The sequence below is a fragment of the Bradysia coprophila genome, assembly GCF_014529535.1.
Source record: "Bradysia coprophila strain Holo2 chromosome IV unlocalized genomic scaffold, BU_Bcop_v1 contig_84, whole genome shotgun sequence".
Lineage (NCBI taxonomy): Eukaryota > Metazoa > Arthropoda > Insecta > Diptera > Sciaridae > Bradysia > Bradysia coprophila.
In genome coordinates this window covers 6,203,841-6,228,383 of record NW_023503376.1, presented here as the reverse complement: position 1 = coordinate 6,228,383, position 24,543 = coordinate 6,203,841, and the positions used below count along the sequence as shown (strand labels likewise).

The following is a 24,543-nucleotide window of genomic DNA, read 5'->3' as shown; positions in this document are numbered from 1 at the left end:
ACACAACAGTCTAGTTCTTTATATTATGGATCATCTTAATTATTTCCGATTGAAAACGGCTACAATATTACCATGTCGAAGTAAATAAGTAACCTGGGAGACAAACACTAAACTCAATGGTCCTGCATCGAACACATCTATTTAAAGTTGGACAAAGTTGAAATTTTCAGGTTTTTTTTTGTGTTTGAACTGATTCTGATCAGAAGGTGTGAGTAAAGAACTTACCTTTTGGGTATATGAGTGTGTACTTAAGTGGATATTATGTTACGTGTTGCGTTCATTCAACAAAAAAACTTTTGCGTTTTTGTGTAAACAACAAAACATAAAAGAGAATTCAAATTGATTTTTTGAGTTTTATTTTTTGTTTATTTAAAGTTTTCGATAATTTAAATAAAATATAAAAAAAAATCTATTTACAAGTACATTCGTAATGAAACCTTAAGTTTAAATTTTAATTAATTTAATATAATACATAAGTAGGTATAATGCTTTTCTCAGTTCTTTATTACACATTGCTAAATAACCAACGAACAAACAAACCAAACAAAAAAAAAATATTCGTAACATTTCTCTGTCAGCAATATAGAGTTTGAATATAAATATTTATTTTTATTTCTTTTTTTTCTTCTTTTTTTTTATTCATTCTGTAAAAGACTCGGTTTTACACACACACAAAAATCGACCATCCATCTAGATTTGTGAATTTCACTTTCATTGAATTATCGTAAATTCATCTGATTTACAGAAACAATTCAAAATAAAAGCAAAAAAAAAAAAGATTTTTAAAACAAACACAGAACAGAAGAGAAAAAAAAAACACCAGAACTATGTCAAATATTTCACACAATTCAATGAGTTTTAGTCCGTTGGACGCCATGCTTTGTGCCTATAATCGGTCGGTACATCAAACACTTTGGTGGAAAGGAAAAATAAAAAAAATAAAAATTATTTAGAAGAAAAAAAAAACCAATTAAAAGTTATATTTATATATGTGAAAAGACACAACAACATGTTGGGTATATTATATCGAGTGTGTGTAAACCTTTCCTATAATATTTACTTTTTGAAAATCTATTTTATTTTTTTAATGCTCTCATTCTTCTCAAGGTAATGTTATAGGTTTGTGTTGATTTTTTTGTTGTTGTTGTTGTTGTTCTTGTTGAGTTATGTTTCTTATAATTTTTTTTTTCTTTATACTTTTACTCATTCTCTTATATCTCGTATAATATTTATATAGCTAAATGGTCTGTTTAATTTATTATCAAAATTATTATTGACACAGTATTTAAGTTATATTATTATTATAGTAAGCGTATTTTTCGTTAATAATAAATTTTTATTAGGTAATAATTAGGTTTATTGAAAAAAAAATTGTTTTTCTCTCTCACTGTCTGTGTGTCGATTTTTATTTTTCAGTTTTTTTTTTCGTGTACATTTCCAAATATATTTATTATTAATAAATTAAATGATCGAATCGTTAGTTCGGAATGAAATTTTGTTCACAAAAAAAAATCCCTCAATGTTATAATCCGAAGTTTATAATTTAAAACTCTTTGTCGTGTGTTGATGTTTTATGCTGGGTTGTCTGGTTAAATATAAATTTTCTTTCAACGAAATCATTTTCGTATATTTATAAATATCATCGGAATAAATAAATAAAAAAAAACTCCTCGTCTCAGGTAAATTATATTTTTATATCCACATTCTCTGTCTGATTATTGTTAAATCCATTTTTAATTACTATTTTTCATAAATTCAAAACTACACTTTAACGATTACTTGATTGACTTCGGAAAGGTGGATAAGGAATTAAATAGCCGAACCAAAAAAAAATCTTCTTCTTTAAATGATGCAATGAAGAAAAAACCGTATAATCAAGTAACCGTCCACAGCTCATACACATTTGAGAGCTTTGATGGAAAAACGAAACACATTATGACTGTTAGAATAAATAAACAGACGAAAAAATTTGATTTTTTTTCCTTTACTTTCAATTTGTTCTGTGATTATTGATCTGTAAAATTTGTTAAAGTCTGACGTCTGACGATTTAACTGCCATAGTAATTATAGTGATTAAATATTTCTCTGGTTATCGCACTTAAAATGAAATTTTGAGTTTGTTGTTGTTGTCGATATCGTTTTTTTTTTAAACTTCTCTCATATATATCCCCAAACATGAAATTATTTGAAAACAGAATATAATTTATAAAAAGAGAAAATTTAATAATTAGTTATGTTATGTCTGGATGGATATAAAAACATTTTTTGATTTTTTTTTATTCCGTCTTCGTTCATTTTGGTAAGTAACCCACGTCATTCTGTGTGTAGATTTTATTAAAAAAAAACATTTTTTTTTCCTTTTACCTTCCACATAATAAATGATTTTTAACTACTCAGGGGTATAACCGAAATTGTGTACAAAAACGTTTTTCATTTCGGCATGTGATGATTTTTTAAGTAGTACTTTCGGTTATCTTTTCAATCAATCTACAAGAAAACGAAGTTCCATAATTGTCTCTCTCTAAATATCAAGAAATTAATCAGCTCTCGTCAAGTTCAAACCTAACTACCGAATCAATTTGTCGATTCGAAAAATTATTTGAAATGCAGGCGGACCCGATAAAATAAGCAATTTGAATGGAAAACAAATTAGTTGTTCTCAAATTAATGAAATGTTGGACTGGTACAGATATCCCAAAAAAGATAAATTCAACGACGATCGATCGGCTTTGTATGAAAAGCTCAGATGCGGCTTCGGAAAATCTTTTTTTTTAAATTTTTCTTACGGTACTTTACTCTGTAGCGCAATTGCAGCGTAAATTTATCTTTTTTGTGATAGCTGTACGCTGTAGTCAAAGGGTAGATTAAGGGTAATGTGTGAGAAAAATGGCATCGATAATGTGATGGGTATTCCGTCGTTCACACAGCACTTCATACGTTTCGTTCAAGTGATATCGATAAAAGATTCAGTCAGTATTTCATTTAGCTCTTCAACAGCTCTTTCATATAATCTATTGGCCAAACATTAACGTTCAAATCTACCTTGCCGATCTTCCCATATTTGTCACAACACGTCTGAAATACCGCGATGATCTTCCCATTTGAACACATATTTGTCTCGATATGTCTTAAATTATCGCTTCACGAGCATGGATTAAATTTGAAATTAATGCATGGAATCAACATAATGTGCCCATTCTACATACACGCATAATAATGTGTTCCGTGTGTAACGTCGAACAACATATCCAAAAAAAAGCCACACCAAATACATAATACGAAAAAACGGCTACACTAACGCAATCTAATTCATAAAAGCATTTATTCGGATAATTTAACAGCTCGTTATAACCTGTCAATAGTAATAGGCAGCAATTAAAGTAAAACGAAATGGAAGACGGAAAAAAAGAGCTCTCTTCGTTTTTACCATCCGCGTGATATGGCAGCGTACAACCAGTTACCTACAACTAATCTGCATGGATTTTTTTGTTTTTCGTCTTCTTCTTCATTTTGTTCATTTAAAGATAATATTGAGAATAAATAATAACGACGACGAAATGAATATTTGAACGAAACAAAACCCAACAACAACAACAACAACAACAAAACTAAAAAATTGATACACGGTTCGGTTCGTGGTACACAGTAGAATATAAAATGTACAAACAAAAATTTTCTGTGTGTACATATATCTACATATATCGGTAGGAATATTGGATGCTTGTAATATACATAACAGCCACACAACACACTCAAGTTGAGTGAACATTTAATTTATTATGCATTCGCTATGTTTTTGTTTGCTATAAGGTTGTTGCTGTTCTTCGTCGAAAAATCCAGCCACGAATGTGTATCCATCGTATTTTAATAAAAGCTAACCGGAGAGCGAGAGCGAGATTGGAAGAAGGTATACCAGTCAGGTATTAACCAGTGTGTATAATATACAAAAAACCGAAACACAAAAGCATAAAAACAAGAAAATTTAACTAGAGGTTAGGCATTATAAAATATTTTCGTTGAGCACATAGTTAAACCAGCATGAGTTGAACAAGAATATTTTTTTTTTTCAACTTCTTCTTCGTCTTCGATATAAAAACCAACATCACAAAAATTACATGTATAGACGAGATATAGATATACCACCATCCTAGCCATTTAACAATGTTTTTAAACCTTCCAATATATACCTTTTCGATATACACCTATATTTTACCTCGTCTTCGTCTTGTTATAAAGGTAAAGTAGGAAGAGATATTGTTTTCACAGAAGAAGCAAAACCAAAAAAAATAATCTCAAATCCCCCATATGTGTATGGTGGTTCTCTGGTTTTGTGTTATAATATATTACCATATAGTTACTCAACAAACACAGAGAGATGTTACAATAAGAAAACATATACTGAACTTGACAGAGTTCAATTTATATATTAACCACTTGTTGTTCGTTATCAAATTGATTATATATATTATTACTTGATATTAGTTTACACATGCAAGATAAAATCGTTTATCCGTCGGCAGTTAGAGCCGGGGCATGCTTTTATTTATGATATTAAAAGGCGATGATTTTTTTCTTTCTTCAGCAGCTTTCGTTACATTTATAAATTTTATAAAAGTGGAGTAGAACTTAGAGTGAAGAAGCTAGATTTATTTAGCAGCATTACGGTCAATAAGTTCTTTTTTTTATTCCTCATTTTTCTCTCCATTCTGTTGTGTTTATCGTTTAAAAACTCTTTCGTCGAGATATGTATAGCACATACATAAAGCCGAGTAAATATTTAGTTTCGCTATCTTATTACATTACGTTTAAAATATGTTTTGCGATGTGATAAAGATCAATTTAGGTATTTCTTTTGGCGTTAACAGATTTATGCAATCTCGAAACTGAATTTATACATTTAGTGCTGCTAAATACGTATTGTGGTGAAGCCATTGAAGATGCCTCGGTTATACACAGCACAAATTATTTTTTTTAGTGGGTGTATATGGACATTGTTTTATTATTTATTTATTTTTTAAATTCATTTTCAACAAGTCGAGATGTAATTGTAATGTTTTTAATTATGTGCTGGTGGGAAGATTAGGTTCGTTTTTTCTCGACCGAGAAGTTTGGATGAATATAAGAGAGAATGAGCAAAATAAAACAAAACAAAAATCGTTTTCAACTAAATTGTACCTTAAGGCTACGAAACAATGCTTTATAATATAACCTCAAGTAGATCGATCCGAGGACGGTTAAGGTAACAAACAAAAACAACAACAATCTGTTGCAATTTTATGTTACATTCAAAACGGAATTGCGTTCTCTCTTTCTCTCAGTTCACCTTTTCATTCCAATATAACATCAACAATTTACAACAAATCAAGTGGGTTAATAATAATATCATAACAACTTGTAAATCAACCGTCAGATGTTATGATATTTTTGTATAAATATATAAATTTTGAGAAGACGAAGACCGAAGGAAAAAACTGATCATGTGAAGAGTAAAACACATAAATATTTGTAACCGAAAACCTAAGCACCGTATACACAAATGTAGGCTAAGGAATTTTAATTTTCGATTATGGAAATGTTTTATGTTTGATATATAGCAAAATGGTGAATATAATATCGAGGTAAAAAGATGTTGTTTGGGGAAATCGTATTCACTTTTTTATCATTCATATTTTTTGTCGACATAATTAATGCCATTGGCATCACACCGATGTATACGATAATATATGGACGGTGGAATGTTAAACGAATGTTCGACGAAAAGGCGAAGATATTTTCCTTATCGCCGCGTAATAAAATGTTTCTTTGATAATAATAAACCAGAACCAGCCCATAAAAGGGTAATTTTTCTAGACCCCTTATGGTTAACGGATTAGATAAATTTCTCATCATTTAAAACACTTAATCAACAGTTTTGATGCGGACGGAAATATTTTCTTTCAAGTTTTTTTTTTCTGTTTCGTTTGTTTCCAGCTGGACTAATTACCGAGTTTAACATTTTGATTCGATTACGACTGTGAAATATGAATTTGTTTTCTCTCTCTCTCTCTCTCTCTTTCTCTTCTCTATCAATCTATACATCAAATGGAAGCATGTTATTAAGGTAATTAAAAATGGATTTTCATTAACATTGTGATTGGTGTTCAATCGAATAATCGACTGTTAGTGGAGTCATTGGTCTTTCATAATGATTGCCATAGTAAAACAAAAAATTTTCGTACGATAGTTGTGATGCAAGACTGTCTGACAGTGGTATACTGTGAAAGATGCTCGTGTTTTCTTTTCTTATTTCCAACACAACGTTACCGAGTTTTTGATCTTTTGAACCACACGGTAATAATCAATTGAAAATATAGTTCTTCCTCTGTTGCTCGAAACAACGAGATGGTTTATTAATGGATAAAAACCCATTCCGATTGATGATAAATCGTTGGGGTTAACGATAATAACAAATGGAAGGAAGAGAGAAAAAAAAGAGTTATTTTTAAAATTTGATTTATGCTCGGATAATATTGATTGAAAATGGAAGAAAAAAGAAATAATTTATTTAGAAAAATAATAATATTGAACGTTGTGAAGCCAAAAACCACAGAAGGCAACCTCAATAACAATAAAACCGTGCTTCTATTTTTCTATCAGAAATAATCATAATAAAGAGAGGAAAAAAACGTCATTATCATTATTATTGGTTTATGATGTTTGATGAACCTTCCAACGAATGTACAGTATACATACCAATCCGTACTTCTATATATAAATCCAAACAGACAAAATATAATTGTTGTAAAGAGTTATATATCGATCTGATTTATTTTTTCGTTTCGTCTTTCTATCTATCTATCCATCGATATAAATTCTACCACTCAGTCATATAGGTATACCTCAGGTCTAGATATACAGCATGAATTTGCTATAATAACAATTGGAATTAAATACATTTCGAAAGTGTTTCAAATACTCGATTTTGTATTTGTATAAAACATTCTCAATGATATATCATTTGCTCGGTGTAACCAATATAGTGAATATACATCAAGGTTTCTAATGTACAATTTTTTCTTTTTTTTTATTATTTTCATTTTTTATGTTGTATGTTGTTGATCCGTATCAAAAATAAGGTAACAATGCCTTTGAAAAACTAACATGAGTATTACATAAAAATAAAATATTAATCATAAGATCATGTTTCGTGGAGGTTTCTTTGGAAATAGAATAGAGTAGAAGTAAGAAAGCAAAAAAAAATGTTTGTAGTAATCGTAGAGAGATATATGTTATGTACGTCTATAAATATACGTACACGAGAAACGTAAAGTTGAGCTTCAAACACGAATGATATGAATGGAATAAAATAGAATTTATATCTATCTATACACACTTTACAACAATCCGGTTAATAAAGTTTTTTTTTCTGTGCGCCTTTCCTTCGTCTCTCGACTTCTCTCTACACTGGTAACGCTATTGAATTTAAAGAAATAAAAAATGTTTTTCTATGCGGGTTGAATATAATATAAGTTACATTTTAAAACCATCGCATCGAGAAGAAATCTTATTGCCCATTCTGTGGATTCCGATGAGGCATTTTTTTGTTCTTCTTCTCATCTCATACTCTTCTTCTTCTTCTTCGGAGCAAAAAAAAAAATTAATCAAATCAACAACGGTCTTCTATTACCATTCCTTATTATTTGTAACACTTTGAAATTTATATTCAACTGAAAACGAGGAAGACGGCTTGACATGAAAGAAACGTAACTACGAATTGCAAAAAAGAAAAGAATTGGAAAGAAAATTCTTCCTGAACTTGTATACGTATTCGAATGGTGTAACGTGGATTTGCAGTACTTGAGTAGTTGTGGTGTACAGGTTGCATTGAAGTCATTTGGTTTTGAAAAGCATTGAAATGAATTCGGTTTTGAAAATTATTTGTTTGAACGTTGAATTAGCATCTATATTGGATTAGTTGTTGTAACACGATCGGTTGTAGGAGCAATAGAGGTTTAAGAGCTTGCTGATTAGAAGGTGTACTTGGATTAGTTGTTGTAACAAGATCAATTGTGGGACCACCATAAGGCTCGGAACGGGTTCGGGTTGACCTGATCAGTTCAGGTTATGACCCGAACCGGTCTTAGACCCGAACCGGAACTAAGACTTCGGGTTCAACCCGAACTTGGCCCGAACCAGAATTTTCGATTTCGGGTTCAAACCGAACCCGACCCGAACCCGAAGTTATTCAACCCGTACTTGACCCGAACCCGAATTTCCATTTCGGGTTTGACCCGAACCTGATCTGAACCCGAAATTTTCAAATAGATCAGGTCCGGTTCGGGTGACCCGAAAATTTTACACTAAAAAATGCCAAAAATTTCGGGTTAACCCGAACCGGACCTGATTTATTTGAAGATCTCGGGTTCAGGTCAGGTTCGGGTCAAACCCGAAATGGAAATTCGGGTTCGGGTCAAGTACGGGTTGAATAACTTCGGGTTCGGGTCGGGTTCGGTTGGAACCCGAAATCGAAAATTTAGGTTCGGGTCAAGTTCCGGTTCGGGTCAAGATCAGGTTCGGGTTCCGGTCTGACCGAACCCGACCCGTTCCGAGCCTTAGACCACCAGGGTTTTAGAGAACATCGATTAGCAACTGTACTAAATTCAAGACGAGATTCAAGATCAGCTATTTGATCGATAAGAAGTTAAACTTTGCCTTCACTGAAGGCCCTTCAGTATTCCAGTTGTAATCGACAGTTACGACAAAAATATAAGTGATGAACTCTGGTTCATATCGGTTGTCTAATAGATAAACGGATTGTTTAAGTTAATGAAGTAAAAGATTTTGATCTTGAAAATCCGAAAAAAAATTCTGAAAATACTCTAAAACTCTATCGTCAGTGAAAGTTATAAAAATCACCAAATCCTACCGACCCAACCTTCTCTCCAAAAATTGACTCGTTAAATTGAATCCAATCGAAAAATTCTCAATCATTACGTAACTGAATTAACTGAATCTCACTCGTTCAGCCTCCGTAAAATGACGACTGTGTTCTTCTTTTATCTACCACAAGTACTTTTTATCAGAGTACATGACCTGGTGTTAGGTGTTATATTGTTGTATGAAGACTGGAACAAAAAAAAAATCACATCCCATCAAAAGTAGTAGAGATCAGACGAAAAAAAAGAAATGAAAAGAAAAACGCTTGTCATTTTCTGATTTAAATTCGAATTAAAAAAAAGTTTTAAGAAGAGATTTAACCAGCAGTGGGTACCGAACAATGAATATTGTATCGAGTTCAAAGACGGCATGCTGTCAGATTATAATTGTTTGAAATTTTTTTTATTATTATTATTTCTTCTGTGTGTTATATTTGCTTCATTATTATTACTTTTTTTCTGTGTGTATCTTACACCAAAGTAATACATTTCCATACCCACAACGTCTATTCCATAGAAGAAGAGTATCTACCGTTTGATCAGAAATGATCAGAAATGATCAGAAATGATCAGAAATGATCAGAAATGAACACCTCATCATTGCTTATTTTTTCGGGTTGGCAAATTGGAGCAGAACTTGACTGGTTTTTTTGCTGGTTCGTTTTAGGAAATGGAAATTATATTTTCACTTTAATAAAATGTTTGGGTGACGACAAAAGAGAGAAGAAAAAAATCAACAACAACAAATTACGTACGAGAGATCTAATATATATGTGGCAGGTCTATTGTGTTTCTCGAGTTGGCTGTGTGTAGTATGAATAATTAAATTTAAAAATAAAATACAAAAAAAAGTTGGTGAAAAGAAACGTTTGAGTAAACATTACCTGTGTGTATATTATATCAAAAACATGAGAACTATTGAAGCATTGAATTACAATCAATCTTTTTCCTTCCTTTTCCTATATTATCTATAAAATCTCATTTTATCGAAATGAACACCGCACACAACATAGGTTTAGGTAACCAAAAAAAAACGTCTTTTCTTGTAAAAAATAATTGCCAATTTTACGATTTTTTTTTAAATTTTTTTATTTTATCCTTTCGAGTTTTACACTTACACTTAACCATTACAAAACTAATATCACGTGTTTGTTTAAGAAAAATATCCATCAATTTGTATATCAATATTCAATTAAACATATTTTTGCGAGCTCAACCATATTTTCAAATTGCTCTTTGGACGCACAATTAATTTTAATTTTCTTTTATCATATTCAACTCATTTTTGCATAATAAAATAGGCTTTTTAGGCTTCGTCATTTTTTGTATCTTTTCTTTTTAATAAGTACACTGGCAATTGGCAATTAATGACACGGATTTTGTTGTTTAAATTTTTACAAAATCAAAACCAAAATTACAACGAAAAAGACAAACGCAAAATTCTACTACACAAAGTAAGCTCGTTCATTGCGTCCCATTTGTGGTGTTTCCGGTATCGTCGAATACACATGCCCCAGCGATGAGGCCGTCGATCGACACACGTAATTTTGGATTGGTGCTGCTTCGTAGTGTTGAGACGATGCACACGATGATGATCCGTCTTCGGTATGACTAGTGCTCTGTGAGGGAATGTGCTGCGGTTGATGATGGTGTTGTTGTTGCTGATCGATTATGACTGGTATCGCCGCGCCGGGATGATTTTTACACCATGAATCCAGTGTCGTTGGTGCTGGTGTATATCGCAGATTCGGACTTCGCGACACATTGCCCAGTTTCTTCACAACTCGATTCTGTGATAGATCGGGCAGAGCGTATCGCAGTTTGTCCCAGAAACGTTTCTCGCCCCAACATATCGTGGGACAGGTTTGAATTAGTATTTGCATGACTGGATCGACGTTGATGATTTCGATGGGTGCTGTGAGTATTAGCACGATTTTGTGACTCCGGTGTGCCGGTCGAATGTTTTCGATCACCGTTTGCAGGGCGTGTCGGAATTGTGGCTGTGACCATTCGAATTGTAAGAAGTTCATCGACACGATCAGAATCAATTTCTTTGAAGCGTCTGTGGCACTTTGTAATGAGTCGTTGAAGTAGGTGGTTGAATGAATGTCCCTGTGGTGAAGGCATAAATTGTAGCCGGTACGATTCAGTTCTGTGGCAATGATTTGAGCTGAGAAATCCGAGTCCCGGACACTGTACAAAATGTAGGCATCGTAAAGTTTTTCATTCTGTTCGCTGTCGGCGATTATTGTCGGATCTTTGAACAATCGTACTCCGTACTTTGCGTGTGCCCACAAACGTACATCTTGTCGAAAGATACACGCAAGCGCAACTAACAATGCTGTTCCAATAATTGCAACTAGAATAGCAGCCAAGAGCGGAACATATCCTCCACCAATGAGAGTATTACCCATCAATACATTACGTTGCACAGTTGGTGTGGCGTAGGAGCTGTCCTTGTTCATATCGCCACATATCTTAATTACCTCGCCGACTATCCGGTCGTCCATACATATCATTTGATTTATATCAAACTCACCGCTAATGTCTTTAATCCATTCTTGTAGCCGTGCTACCGATTCACAATTACACTTCCACTTGGTGCCGCGCAATGTTACACGTGATAATGTTCCCGATTCGGATGCGGCCGACAATTGTTTCCATGGCACAAAATTTACGATTTTATTATCACTCAACGTCAACACTTCAAGTCCTTTCAACTGATCGAACGTCCGATCACCGATAAACGAAATGTCATTGCGATCGAGATACAGTTCACTCAAGTTCGTCAATTGATCGAATTCGTAGCCCCGCAATTCGGCTAAATGATTTTCTTCAATATGCAACACTTTTAAACTGGGCACACCGTTGAACGTACGATTATGCAAACTGGTCACTTTGCTGTTGTTCAAAAACAGCAACTCCAATTTCTTTTTCCCGATGAACATGTGACTGGCAAGATCACCCAAATTGTTTCCATCCAAATAAATGGCTGTTGCATCCATGGGAATTCTTTCCGGAACTTTGGTGTATTCGGCGTTTCCACAATCCACCACATTTGTGTTCCATGTATGATCGTGATAGCAACTGCATCGATCTGGACAGGTCATTTTGCAGTCACACGCATCATAATCACAACAATGACACAGTGCAAAACAGTGACTTTCGTATTTGCAAAGGAAGTCCTGCGATTTCAGGTCCATTAACGGTCGAACGACTTCTACTCGCTCGTGTTCCATCGTACACATTACCAAATCCAAATCCAAGACTCGTGGATGTTGTCGTAAATGGCTCAATTCGTTGATCCGTTGCAACCATTCCATATGACAATCGCAATGGATAGGATTATCGCCTAGGTAAAATGCTGGCATTTCTCGCGATTCGGGAACTGGTGTCAGTGCGAACGCCGATATGTCCATTTTCTTGATGAAATTGCCGTAGAGAACGACTTTTTCGATATTCTTCTTCTTCAGGAATGTACCCGGTGCAACTTCACCAATGTTATTGTTGTTGGCGAACAGCGTTTCGAGACTGTCTGGTATGCTTGCCTCATCGAGTCGACTCAAACTATTGTATGATACGTCCAACATTTTCATTTGAAGATTATTTCTCACATCAAAATAATTTCCCAGTTCGGTGATGTTATTTTTGTGCATGTCCAACCACTCGAGCGATGCAGGTAGATGGCTGTAGTCGAACCACCGTAATTTATTGTCCGAAACATTTAACCAAACCAATGCAGGTAGAGAGGTAAAGACCCCTGAAATATCTTCGAGTTCATTGTTGTCTAATCGAATTGCCCGCAGAGTTGGATTCGAGCTGAACGCTGATTGATCGATGTGTTTTATTTGATTCGATGCCAAATTCAAAACGTGTATGGTTGCGAGTGTTTTAAATGTGTCCCGGGATATGTTTGTCAGTAAATTATCGACCAAACGTAGGCCCAACAATTCTTCTAATCCAACAAATGAATCGTTCCGGATGGAATGGATTTTATTTTTGCCCAGATCCAATGATTTTAACGAACGTAGTTTGCGTAGTCCTTCGGGAATGTCACTCAATAAGTTGTCGTTCAAACTTAAGTCGTTTAGATCGGTTAAATTATCGAACGCACGAGTATCGACTTTAGCAATTTCGTTTGATTCAAAGAACAATTGGTTCAGCACACTCAAGTCAGACAAATAATGCGCTTCAATGCTTTTCAATTTATTGTGCGACAATGTCAAAGCATGCAAGTTCTTCAAATCTTTGAATGCATTGTCTGCAATTGTTTCGATGACATTATGTTCCAAATTCAATATTTGTAGACTGTACAGACCGTGAAACACGAACTGATCGATTTTGCTCAGTCCATTGAAACCGAGATTTAAAACAACCAACCGTACGAGCCCGGCGAATGTATCACGATTAATCCATGTCGATGTCAGTTCGTTCTGAGATAAATCCAACACTTCCAGTCTGTCGAGACCTTCGAGTAAACCTGGAGCCAGCACCGCCAGCGTATTGTTATGCAAACAGAGTTGAGTTAAGGCACGAGTTGATTGAAACAATTCGGGTGGCATAGCAATCAATCGATTGCTTGAAATATTCAACATTTTCAGTGATTGCAGTCCGGCGAATGCTTTATCCGCAAGAGACGTGAGTAGATTTTCCTGTAAGTTGAGCATTGTCAGCGTTTTCAGTGCTGAGAAGCCACTGTTCGGGAAATTGGCGATATGATTGTAAGACAAATCAAGCTGCTCCAGCCCGGTGTTGCACGCCTTTCCGGGAACATTCGGTCCACTACCCCAATCGGAAAAACCGAGCTGTCCGACATCGGTTAAACGATTTCTGGTTAAATTCAGTTCTTTCAACGAAAACAGCGGACAAAAAACGTCGGTTGGAAGACTCCAAATGTTATTGTCGGCTAAGTCCAATTGCCTTAACTCGGTTAATCCACGAAAGCTTTCCGGATGCAATTCCAAATTCATCGCACTCCAATCTGTGTTATGTGTTCGTAGCGATAATGTTCTCAGATCCCTTAATCCACGTAATGCCATCGATGGCACGTATCTTATTTTACAATATTCGATATTGAGTTCTTGTAAATTTCTTAACGTTCTGAAAAAAGAACCCGCCTGCTGGCCACCTTCCAACGAACTTTCGAAAAATAACACATCACTGCATTCCAACTTAAGCGATGATATCCGATCCGTTTGGTACACACTCAAATTACCCAACAAACTATCTACACCGCTAATAGTCCGTAATTTACACGACAGTGTATGCTTAATTGAATTCTCTATACCGTCCATCGAATCAATCAGAACACGTTGCCATTTACAACCTTTCGGCGTTGCATCGTTACGTGACGATAAACTTGATCTGGCCGAAATTAAGGCAAAGCATAAACTTATCACAATCACTATTTTTCCGATAGCCATTGTTCAGCAATTTATTTGAAAATTTAAAACTTAAAAATTTAACGAAACAAATGTCCGTTTTTATGGTTACATTTCACATAAGTGTAAAAAAACGTTAATTTCCTTCAGTCCGTTTTATGAGAAGCACACATAACTCATGAATTGAGTTTTTTTTTGTTGTATTTTCGACTACAAACTAAAATGAGCTCAGAAACGAAAAACAAAAGATTGGTTTTTCAAACTAAAATTTTTCTAACTTTTGATATACTACGAGCGCAGTTTCTTTTCACGCGTTAACCGTTCCGTAGCTATAGAAAGACTAATTTTAAAATGAATAAGCAGCCGAGTATAATGCCATTCGTGCAGCAGAAGCAAATTTTTCAACAGAGAGAAAATAATAGTTGAAAAGAGCCGTACATGAATGGTACTAAAAATACGATGAGAGCGAGCTGGCTGAATGAGTACACAAATTCTCTGAATGGTTTGTACACAGAGAGAGTCATTCATTCAGAAACTGGTTTTGTACCGGCAGATTCAACTGATAAACATACTCAAACAATTTGGAAATGCATTTTCTCTTTGGTACACATTTGCGCCTTTTCGCAGCAGAGTAAATTTTTTGGTCCGCTCGGCTGTTCTAAAATAATAATTCATTGTATGAAGGGGATCTCTCTGGCAAGATAACTCCGCCTTTAGTGCCTTTAGTTCAGCAGATGCAGAACATGTTTGCCGGCCATGTGTTTTGATTTTAATTGTTTATTCAGATTATCTGTTATTGTGTTGGACGAAAACCGCGACGGCATATTTATTATGTGGTAATTTGCAAGAGGAAAAGTGTATCAAGCTCGGTATCATGACAAATTATAATTAATGCCATACTTGTTAGCTCGCTTGTTAGATGTGTTTAGTGATTGTTTATGAATGGATTTCGGACGATTCTTTTGTTTATTGGTTTTCTTTTAAGTTTTTTTTCTCTCGTCAATTAACCGATTTTTAATGGGTATATCAATGGATATAGGTTGTTTTGGATGGGTCTTGTAGATATCTATATGCCAACATTATGTCAACATTAAAATCAAACTCACGAACTGAGATGGTATTTAGCAGTCATTTAGTGGTGAGATATACAATACGATTCGGACGTTGTTTGTTGAAGAAAGAAGAATTGCTTATTATGTTGCGCCTCTTCAATTCTTCTAACGTCTGAAATTTTGATAAATGTCTGGGTCCGACGATTTCTTATTTTTTTTATTTTTCAAGATGCCCTCCCACAATATTTGGAGATAGAAACATTTTAGCAATCGAAACAATTAAGATTTGGACTTATTCAGCACCAGAGTGCTGACAGTTTTTTCTTACTTATTATGATTGAATCCACCCCAAATTTGTCTAATTTAAACTTTTATCGATTAAACTGCCGAAACTTCGATTTGATTAATGATATAAACTTCGATGTTATAATTTATTGTGTTCCCGCGTTTCGTTTTTTAATGGGATCTATTCAACGTTCACAAAACGCTTAATATTTTTCTCATTTTTTTTTTATTTTTAATAAAATTTGTAGAGTGTGAAAGACGCATCGTCTAGCCATCATCAGCATTGAAATGTGAAAAAGTTAGGTTACAGTCATGCACAGAACACCAAATTTTGTTGACCTTACTAAACAAACGAAAGGTTGAACCACCAAAGGATCAGTGCCGGACTGGCTCAAAAAAGCCCTTCGGGCGTTATATGAGGAAATTTTTCAAAAGGCCCATCGTAGCCATTTCTTCATACAAAAATCTAAAGACCCTTCGGGAATCGCCCGCACGCCCATAGGGCCAGTCCGACACTGCAAAGGATGATATTTCGTGGCATTGATTGTAAAGATCTGAAAGGACAGAATGAACATATATGTGATGGTTCGTGGGGTTTTCTTGAGTGATTTCGTGAATCATGTGGCAGTTCTTTTCTTGAGGACTTTCCACTTCTAAGGTCTGCACTTTTTAAATAAAATTTAATTTTTCCTGACAATAAAATGTTGGATGGAATTGAACATTAACACGAGCTGGAAGAATTTAAAACAGTTCAACCATCAAGACCGAAAGAAATATTCAAAAAGGAATTGTCGCAATTCTCCCCTTACAAACGGGACGTTTTAATCGTTTGACGATATAAGAATGTGATAACATTTCCTTTGCGGCAGATTAATTTCAACACTATCAATTACACAAAAACCATGGAAAATTTGTTGTTCATGAATTGAATCAAAATAAAATGGAAATGAAAGAAACAGAAACACAGTCATGAATTGTGTGCGATCCCGTGCTGGTGCGCCAAAAGATTGAGCATTATCTACCCGTAAAACCATATTCAATTTCACTGTTGCAAAATGTGGTATGTCGTTCATTCCGTAACACACAGAAAGGGAGATATAAATTCAAGAGAAAAGTTTTTTTTCGGATTATCTGTAAGGAGAAATGGATACTTTATTAGATCTGTGATCGGTAATTGGAGTACATTTTCTAAAGTGATACAGTGTGCAACGAGCCAACGTTTAAAATGCTGGCATATAACATACATTTCGTCCAAAAACGTAAACAATTATTGAATGAACATTGAACAAATGCCAAGATATATTGAAATAAAAGAAATTCCAACTGTGTTCGCTATTTTATTTCGATTCATTTCATTGATGTAGATACAATTTAACATTTTGTTATTTTGTATTGTTATAAAAGGCATTATTATGGGCTGGCAACTTAAATGTAACAATATAAACGTAAAAGTAAAAGAAGAAAAAAAACAACAACAAAACGACACACAACGAGAAATGTATAAGATCAACAAACGATAAAACATTATCTTTGTTTGTAATTTGAAACTTGAGCACTTTTTGATCGGAGAAAGGACGAAACACAAGAATTGAATACTTTTAACTGCTATTCGATTTCAATTCACTCATGTAGATAGTTTTGTTTGCGCACGCACATACAGTTAACTTATAAAGTGGAGTAGATTGATTGCTTAGCATATTTAGGCTCATACGAGTACACACTGATGGAAAAGTTGTGTTTCCTTGAAGATGAAGATTATTTGAGAGTTTTTTTCATTTGTAATTTGACCTGGAGTAATTGAATGGAACAAAAGAAATTGAGTTGATGGATGGTTTTAATTAGCCCGGTATATCAACTGAGTTCGATTTGGATCGTCTCAACTGTATCCACACAGTAAAGCTCGAAGTAGGACCTTTTAAGAAATGCCAATTCTATTCATCTGTTAAAAGCAGCAACGAGAAAAAATGAACAAGGAACTCCGGGCAAAGCACTGTCAAGCAACAGTGCGTTGCTCCGGGTAATGTGGTCATTCATATATATCAAAATGGATGAGAAAACTAACGAAGTAATAGATTTTGTATCAAGTATTAGTCGATTCTTTCTAATATGTTAAGTTAAATTAGTTTGATCTTTGAGGGCTCTGATTTTATTTACAAAATAGATTGGACGTCAGTGAAATTTAGACATGAATTCTCTTCAGTTGATTTTCCGGCTGTTCCACTCAAACAAACCAAATTTCACTGACATCGCGACTGTGAATCTCTGAAGCGGAAATCAATAAATCTGTGACTTACTTTGTTAGAAGTACACCGTAATGTCTGACTCAGAATCTGTTACTTCAATCGTTTAACTGAACATTTTGCTTTATAAGCCATATTAAACATATGTTATCGCTTATTGTGATCGTTTCTGTCAATAACGGATGTTTTGCTGCTTTTGAAAAGTTGATTTGGGATTTTCCTCGTTTAACTTTTGGCTCGGTCAATTTTCGGTGTCGAAATTTGGAGGCCTTTTGACGTCTGACATACAAGTGTTAATGTTTGTTAACCAAAAGAATTGGTACGTTTCTTGATCTTGGCAATGAGAAATTGAAATTACTCGTTAAAAGTTACTCAATTTATCGATCCAAATGCGACTAAAGTGTTAATGCTAGAAGCAGTGCTATGCAGTAACAGTTCAAAGGTAGCTATTCTAATTGTTGTATATTTGGTGTATGAGAAAGTTAGTGATAATGAATGTATGGACAATTCCAAGGAATATTTCCAAATAGTAAGCCATGAAAGACATCTATTCGCGAAGTAGCAAGCCGTATTTCTATCGGCAGACTTATAGAAGGGAAGACGATAGAAAATGATTCCCGTACTACCACTCCAGGGTGGACGAAGGACTCAATTCTACTGGATCATTTCTGTTCTAGGATCTCGGCCGACTAAAACCAGATTAATTTATCAGAAATCAATTTAGGTTTTTGAAGTCAAAGAAAGAATTTGGAACGTCGGCCGTAATGTGCTTTACGTGATTAGGCAGGTCAATGCCTATTCCTTATGAGCGAAGTGCCATTTCCATTGCAGTAACACGTAAATTTTTTTGGGGTTCCTCCATCGGCTTAAAACAGGTCATTTTGTGTATTAAAAATTGTACAAGGATAATATCCATAGCATGGATTCCATGCACTGATCGTTCAAATATTCAAACGGTATTTGCATACCTATTGCTGAGTGAAAAGAAGTCTGCGTCTCTACAGACGCCTTTTTCAATTCAGTTCATTTTAGGAATTTTGGGAACTAGGCCCCACTGATTTTCTGATCTTCTCTGATTTTCTCAATCAATTTTTGCGACATCGATTCTCATGCGATCGTAACCCTAAATATTCGTAACTTGGCAGTTGCGAAAATACGAAAATCTGCACCTGGGCGTCGATTCTCGTGAATTTAAGAATTCCAGTTGTCACCTTTACGCGTTGAGAATTCTTAAATTCACGGCAATCGTTGCGCTACTTATTTTCTTATAAATTGCTTATTCCTTTTATTTTATTCAAAACAAAGTTTTAAAAAACAAGGCGAGCTATGCCTTACATTTTCAAACGATCTTAAGTGATATTGTCTGCTATAAACGGTGGTGAAAATATTTTCTTGCTTGATCAAAAATGACTTTTTTAGCAAATAAATCTACTGAAAATCGGCCCCATTTACTTATGAATAAGGTGTGCATATGCAACTCGTGTGATTACGGCCCTCGCTTCGCTCTGAATGCAAAATTCACACTCATTCATTTTTTTCTAGCATAGACAGCAAGAAATCACACATAACATTTTTTGGAATAAATCACAGTTTATTATTCCAGTATTTTCCATTAACGAACTTAACCCGAGTTATTTCAGTACTTATCGAATAAAAAATTTTTGGGAAGTCGAAAATTACTCCGTATGATAAGGAGACTATTATGGGACTCTTAATGTCAAAAGTAAAGGGACCCATAATGTCAAAATAAAGCAAAGTTGACGTTTTCGTGTTAGTGGTGTGTGTGATATAATTTTTCAATGAATTTCGGGGCATAATTCCTCTAGGTAGTCTACCTCTATGACTATTATATAGACAGATAATCTAGTTATTTTTTTTGAAATCCGTTGGGGATTACCTAAGTTATTGTGTTATCAAAAGCGACGAGAGTAAAACTTTTTGGGAATATCTGTAAGATCACTCGTTCGTTGCAGCCCATCTTCGAACTTACAGTCAAAGGCAGTCAATTTTCAGCATAAATTTTCTTCAGCTGTTTTTCAGCTGATCCACACATACAATCATAACTGGTTTTCCTTGTTCATACGGTTGAAGCTGCTACACGCACGCGCATGATAGTGGTAAAACCTTATAAAGACGTATAAACGGTTGTGATTGTTTGTATGGATCAGCTGAAAAACAGCTGAAGCTAATTTATGCTGAAAATTGACTGCCTTTGACTGTAATTCCCCGTCGAATAAAAAAAAGTTTTTTGGAAATCCGTTAAGAATTACTCAAGTTGTCGTGTTGTCAAGCGACAAGACAACAATTCTTTTGGTAATTCCTCAGAGATCACCCGTGCGTTATAGCCCTTCTTCGAACTTAACTTCAGGAATTTAATTCCCCGTCGAATAAAAAAAAGTTCTTGGAAATCCGTTGAGGATTGCTCAAGTTATCGTGTTATCAAGCGACAAGACAAAAATTGTTTTAAGAATATCTCAGAGATCTCCCGCCCGTTATAGCCTAACTTCGAACTTAACCTCAGGAATGTAATTCTCTGTCGAACAAAAAAAAGTTTTTGGAAATCCATTGAAAATTACTCGAGTTATCGTGTTATCAAGCGACAAGACAAAAATTCTTTTAGGAATATCTCAGAGATCACCCGTCCGTTATAACCCATCTTCGAACTTAACCTCAGGAATTTAATTACCCGTCGAACAAAAAAAGTTTTTGCAAATCCGTTGAAGATTGCTCAAGTTATCGTGTTATCAAACGACAAGACAAAAATTCTTTTAGGAATATCTCAGAGATCACCCGTTCATTACAACCCATCTTCGAACTTAACCTCAGGAATTAAATTCCCCGTCGAATAAAAAAAAGTTTTTGGAAATCCATTGAGAATTAATCGAGTTATCGTGTTATCAACGAATCATCAAAGTGTGACAAACATTTTCTGTATTTAAGGTTTTTGGTCATACATTCATGAATTTTCAATCATAGTAGTGAACATTGTGTGACAAACATTTTAGAGTGTTTATCATCCGTAAGACCCATGACTTTCAGTCAAGGGAATTAATTCACAAATAATAGGCCCTGATTCCAGCTAAAAACTGGAAATTGCTATCCATGTTACATACACTTCACCAGGTTTTTCTCAGTTCCTTCGCTTTTTCATGATCTAAAATGTTGTTTAGTTATATGTGTTGTATGAAAAACGTTGTATAATCTATGATGGTGCTGCATGGGATCCAAGGATATCAAAGTTTGAAAATAATGTGATGCGGATAGCAAACAGCAGAGATTACCATATCGTAAATGGGAATATTCTTCCGTATTGAGTAAAATTATGTCTTCATTGGCTCGGTCTTCCCATCCGGTGAAGTGACTAAATGAGTCTTCTTTACATTATCATTTTTTATCGATATTTTTGTTAAAGATTCGAGTGGTGTTGTGTAATGAATCGACATATTTTTGTTAAATCAAACGAAGTAAAAGATTTCGTGTATTGTGTCAATCCCTTCAGATAATACTTAGATCGAAAGTTACTTTGATTGCTCGTTTTACCTAATGTATTGAATTTCAAATAAGTTTTGTTTCGCTCAGCTTTAACATTGTAGGATAATGTTACACACTTCCTTCTGTATACTACTTCATCTCCCCTCTAGCAATCTCTTGTTGATGTTTCGCGCACCACTTAAATTTTGTACACAAATGCAAAACTTTTTGTAACCTTGTCATCTACAAGGAGGATATAAAATTGTGTATACAACCAATGCTGATTGAAAGTTTCCGAATAATTTTAACATAAATAATTCGTCCTATCAAAAATGCCACTACAAAACGAAATAACATTAGCTGATCCTATCACAGATATAATTTTTATTTGTAAAGTATAAATCTGAACATTTGGTAGAAGAAAAAATGGTAAAAATAACAATAACACGGCAATAAAAAAACAATTTTCGATATGCTGGCAGGGTGCCTGCTATTGAAGTATCAGTGGTATATCTCGGTGCGGTGTGTTTCTGTCTATATCAATCGATATAATAGTTACATTTCCCATAAACTGTTGTTATTATTTCAAAACAACAAAAAAAAACTTTAAAATGTTGCTTGCTTTGCATGTTTTTTTAATAAACAATAATTTTTTAGTATTTTTGTTCCTTCGTTCGCTGCATTTATTTTTTGTTTTCTTTTTTCTTCATTTTTTTTGATCATTCGGTATTATTGATACGCTTCAATTTATAATGCCGTTTCATAATCAATTCACGAATGCATTTCGGGGTAAAGGGTACGTCATTCTCAAGAGAGGTGAAAAATTTAATGAAATTTTTGAATTTACAAAATTTTCGTTTTTTTTTTCTTCTTCTAAAAAGGTGAATCGATTTTTCTTTGTTCGGTACTTTTAACACACTTCTCTAACTTACTCTAGCTATACATAGCGACGCGAAGACCTGATTCAAATTTTCCTGTTGTTCGCCTGTCAAAGTACAAAGAAAGAAATAAATGCTATTCAAGCAGTACAAAAGAAAAATGTTGGGAAATTCTACGCGAGGGATTATTTTCTCTGGGTTGCAGGGCCTATTATTTGGTAATTAATTCCCAAAATTCCCAAATATTCCCAAATATTCCCAAATATTGAACTGAATTGAGGAAGTCGTAGAGACGCAGACGTCTTTTCACTCAGGAACTACCCTTTAAATATTTGAACGATCAGTGGATATTATCATTATAAAATTTTCAATACACAGAATGACCTGTTTTAAGCTGATGGAGGAACCCCAAAAAATTTAAGTGCAATGAAAATAACACTTCGCTCATAAGAAATATGCATTGACATTGCCTAATCACGTCAAGCACATTACGTCCGAGGTTCCAAATTTTTGCTTTGACTTCAAAAACCTTGTCATCTAAGTCCCTAAATTGATTTCTGATAAATAAATCTAGTTTTAGTCGGCCCTGATTCTAGAAAAGAGATGATCCAGTAGAGTTGAGTCCGTAGAACGGCAATTATTTTCTATCATATTCTCTTCTTCAAGTCTGTCGATATAAATTCGCTTTGCTACTTCGCGAATAGATGTCGTTGGGAATATTTGGTAATTTTGGGAATATTTGGGAATATTTGGGAATTTTTGGGAATATTTGGGAATATTTGGGAATATTTGTGAATATTTGGGAATATTTGGAAATATTTGGAAATATTTGAAGATATTTGGGAATATTTGGGAATTTTGGGAATATTTGGGAAGTAGAGGGATGGAGAAGTGTAGACGATAGAAAATACCTGCTGTAATGTCGCTGGATATTCCTAAGTCACTCGTGAACAGCTAAGAGGGATTCTTTTGAATTTCGACTGACCGAAATCAGCCCCATTTTTTTCGGAACTTTCTTATATGTAGTGGTAGTATATAAGAAAGTCCCGGAAAAAATAGCGCCGATTTCCGTCAGTCGAAATTCAAAAGAATATTCTCTAAAATAAACTTCTGATGGATGACATTAAATGTCAGTGGCATTTAGACACGATTCATAAAGCCTGGTTGATAACAATACAAAAAAAGAAACCTAACATTTTGGCAGAATATATTCAAAAGGATCGATTTTTGGAATTAATTCCTAAATATTCCCAAAAATTCCCAGATATTCCCAAAATTCCCAAATATTCCCAAATATTCCCAAATATTCTCAAATATTCCCAAATATTCCCAAAATCAATTCCCAAATAATAGGCCCTGCTGGATTGACCACGGAAAATCTCCCTTTTACAGATATTTTAATTTCATGATAATATTGGTAAATTGAATTGTTTTTAACGCTTAACCAAGAATTTAATACGCTCACCATCCTATTCTGATATTGGTTGATTTTGATGAATGTGGTATCGGGCTCGTTGTAAAGAAATTATATTTCACCTTTACTCCTCCAAATATAGACCGAAGAAATCTCATTTATACACATTTGAGCATTAAACCCGTTGCAAGCATCCGTTATCAACATTAGCGAAAATTATAAACGATAAACCTTGGTTAGTGTGCTATTTATTTAGAAAAATGTATGACAAAACCATTAAAGTGGTAGATTTTGTAAAGTTTCATAAAAATCCTTTCAACAAGTGAAGTAATAGATTTCATTAGTAACCGTTTTAAAAAGGCTGTATTCGTACGAGCGTGCGAATATCCATTCCATAGTCAAATCCAATGTGAAATGTCTATTAACACGCGCGTCCAAATAGTCAAATCCAACGTGAAATGGCTATTTGCACGCGCGTGCGAATAGTCTAAAACAGAGTGGAATGGCTATTCACACGCGCGTCCAAATAGTCAAATCCAACGTGAAATGGCTATTTGCACGCGCGTGCGAATAGTCTAAAACAGAGTGGAATGGCTATTCACACGCGCGTCCAAATAGTCAAATCCAACGTGAAATGGCTATTTGCACGCGCGTGTGAATAGTCTAAAACAGAGTGAAATGGTTATTCGCACGCGCGTGCGAATGTTCACAGCGTTTTTAAAATGCTCTGGAAATTGGAAACATGACACAAGAGCAGAAATATTTCGGGTAGGTCATTTTCCTCAGATATCGAAAGCAAATGACTTTCCCTAATAAATTTTCTTTCTGTCTGAGCCTGGACCACTCTGACAATCTGTTATATACTGAATAATTTCGAATTGTTTCACATGGATTCCTTTCAACTTTC

At 34.4% G+C, this 24,543-nt stretch overlaps 1 protein-coding gene across 1 annotated transcript; it reads right to left on the bottom strand.

Annotated features, from left to right (window-relative positions):
* Positions 1-9,530: 9,530 nt before the first annotated feature.
* Positions 9,531-14,632, bottom strand: LOC119072963 (toll-like receptor Tollo). The gene has a single exon (XM_037178283.1). It carries the CDS (start codon positions 14,336-14,338, stop codon positions 10,361-10,363), a length of 3,978 nt encoding a protein of 1,325 aa, XP_037034178.1. The 5' UTR covers positions 14,339-14,632; the 3' UTR covers positions 9,531-10,360.
* Positions 14,633-24,543: the final 9,911 nt, after the last annotated feature.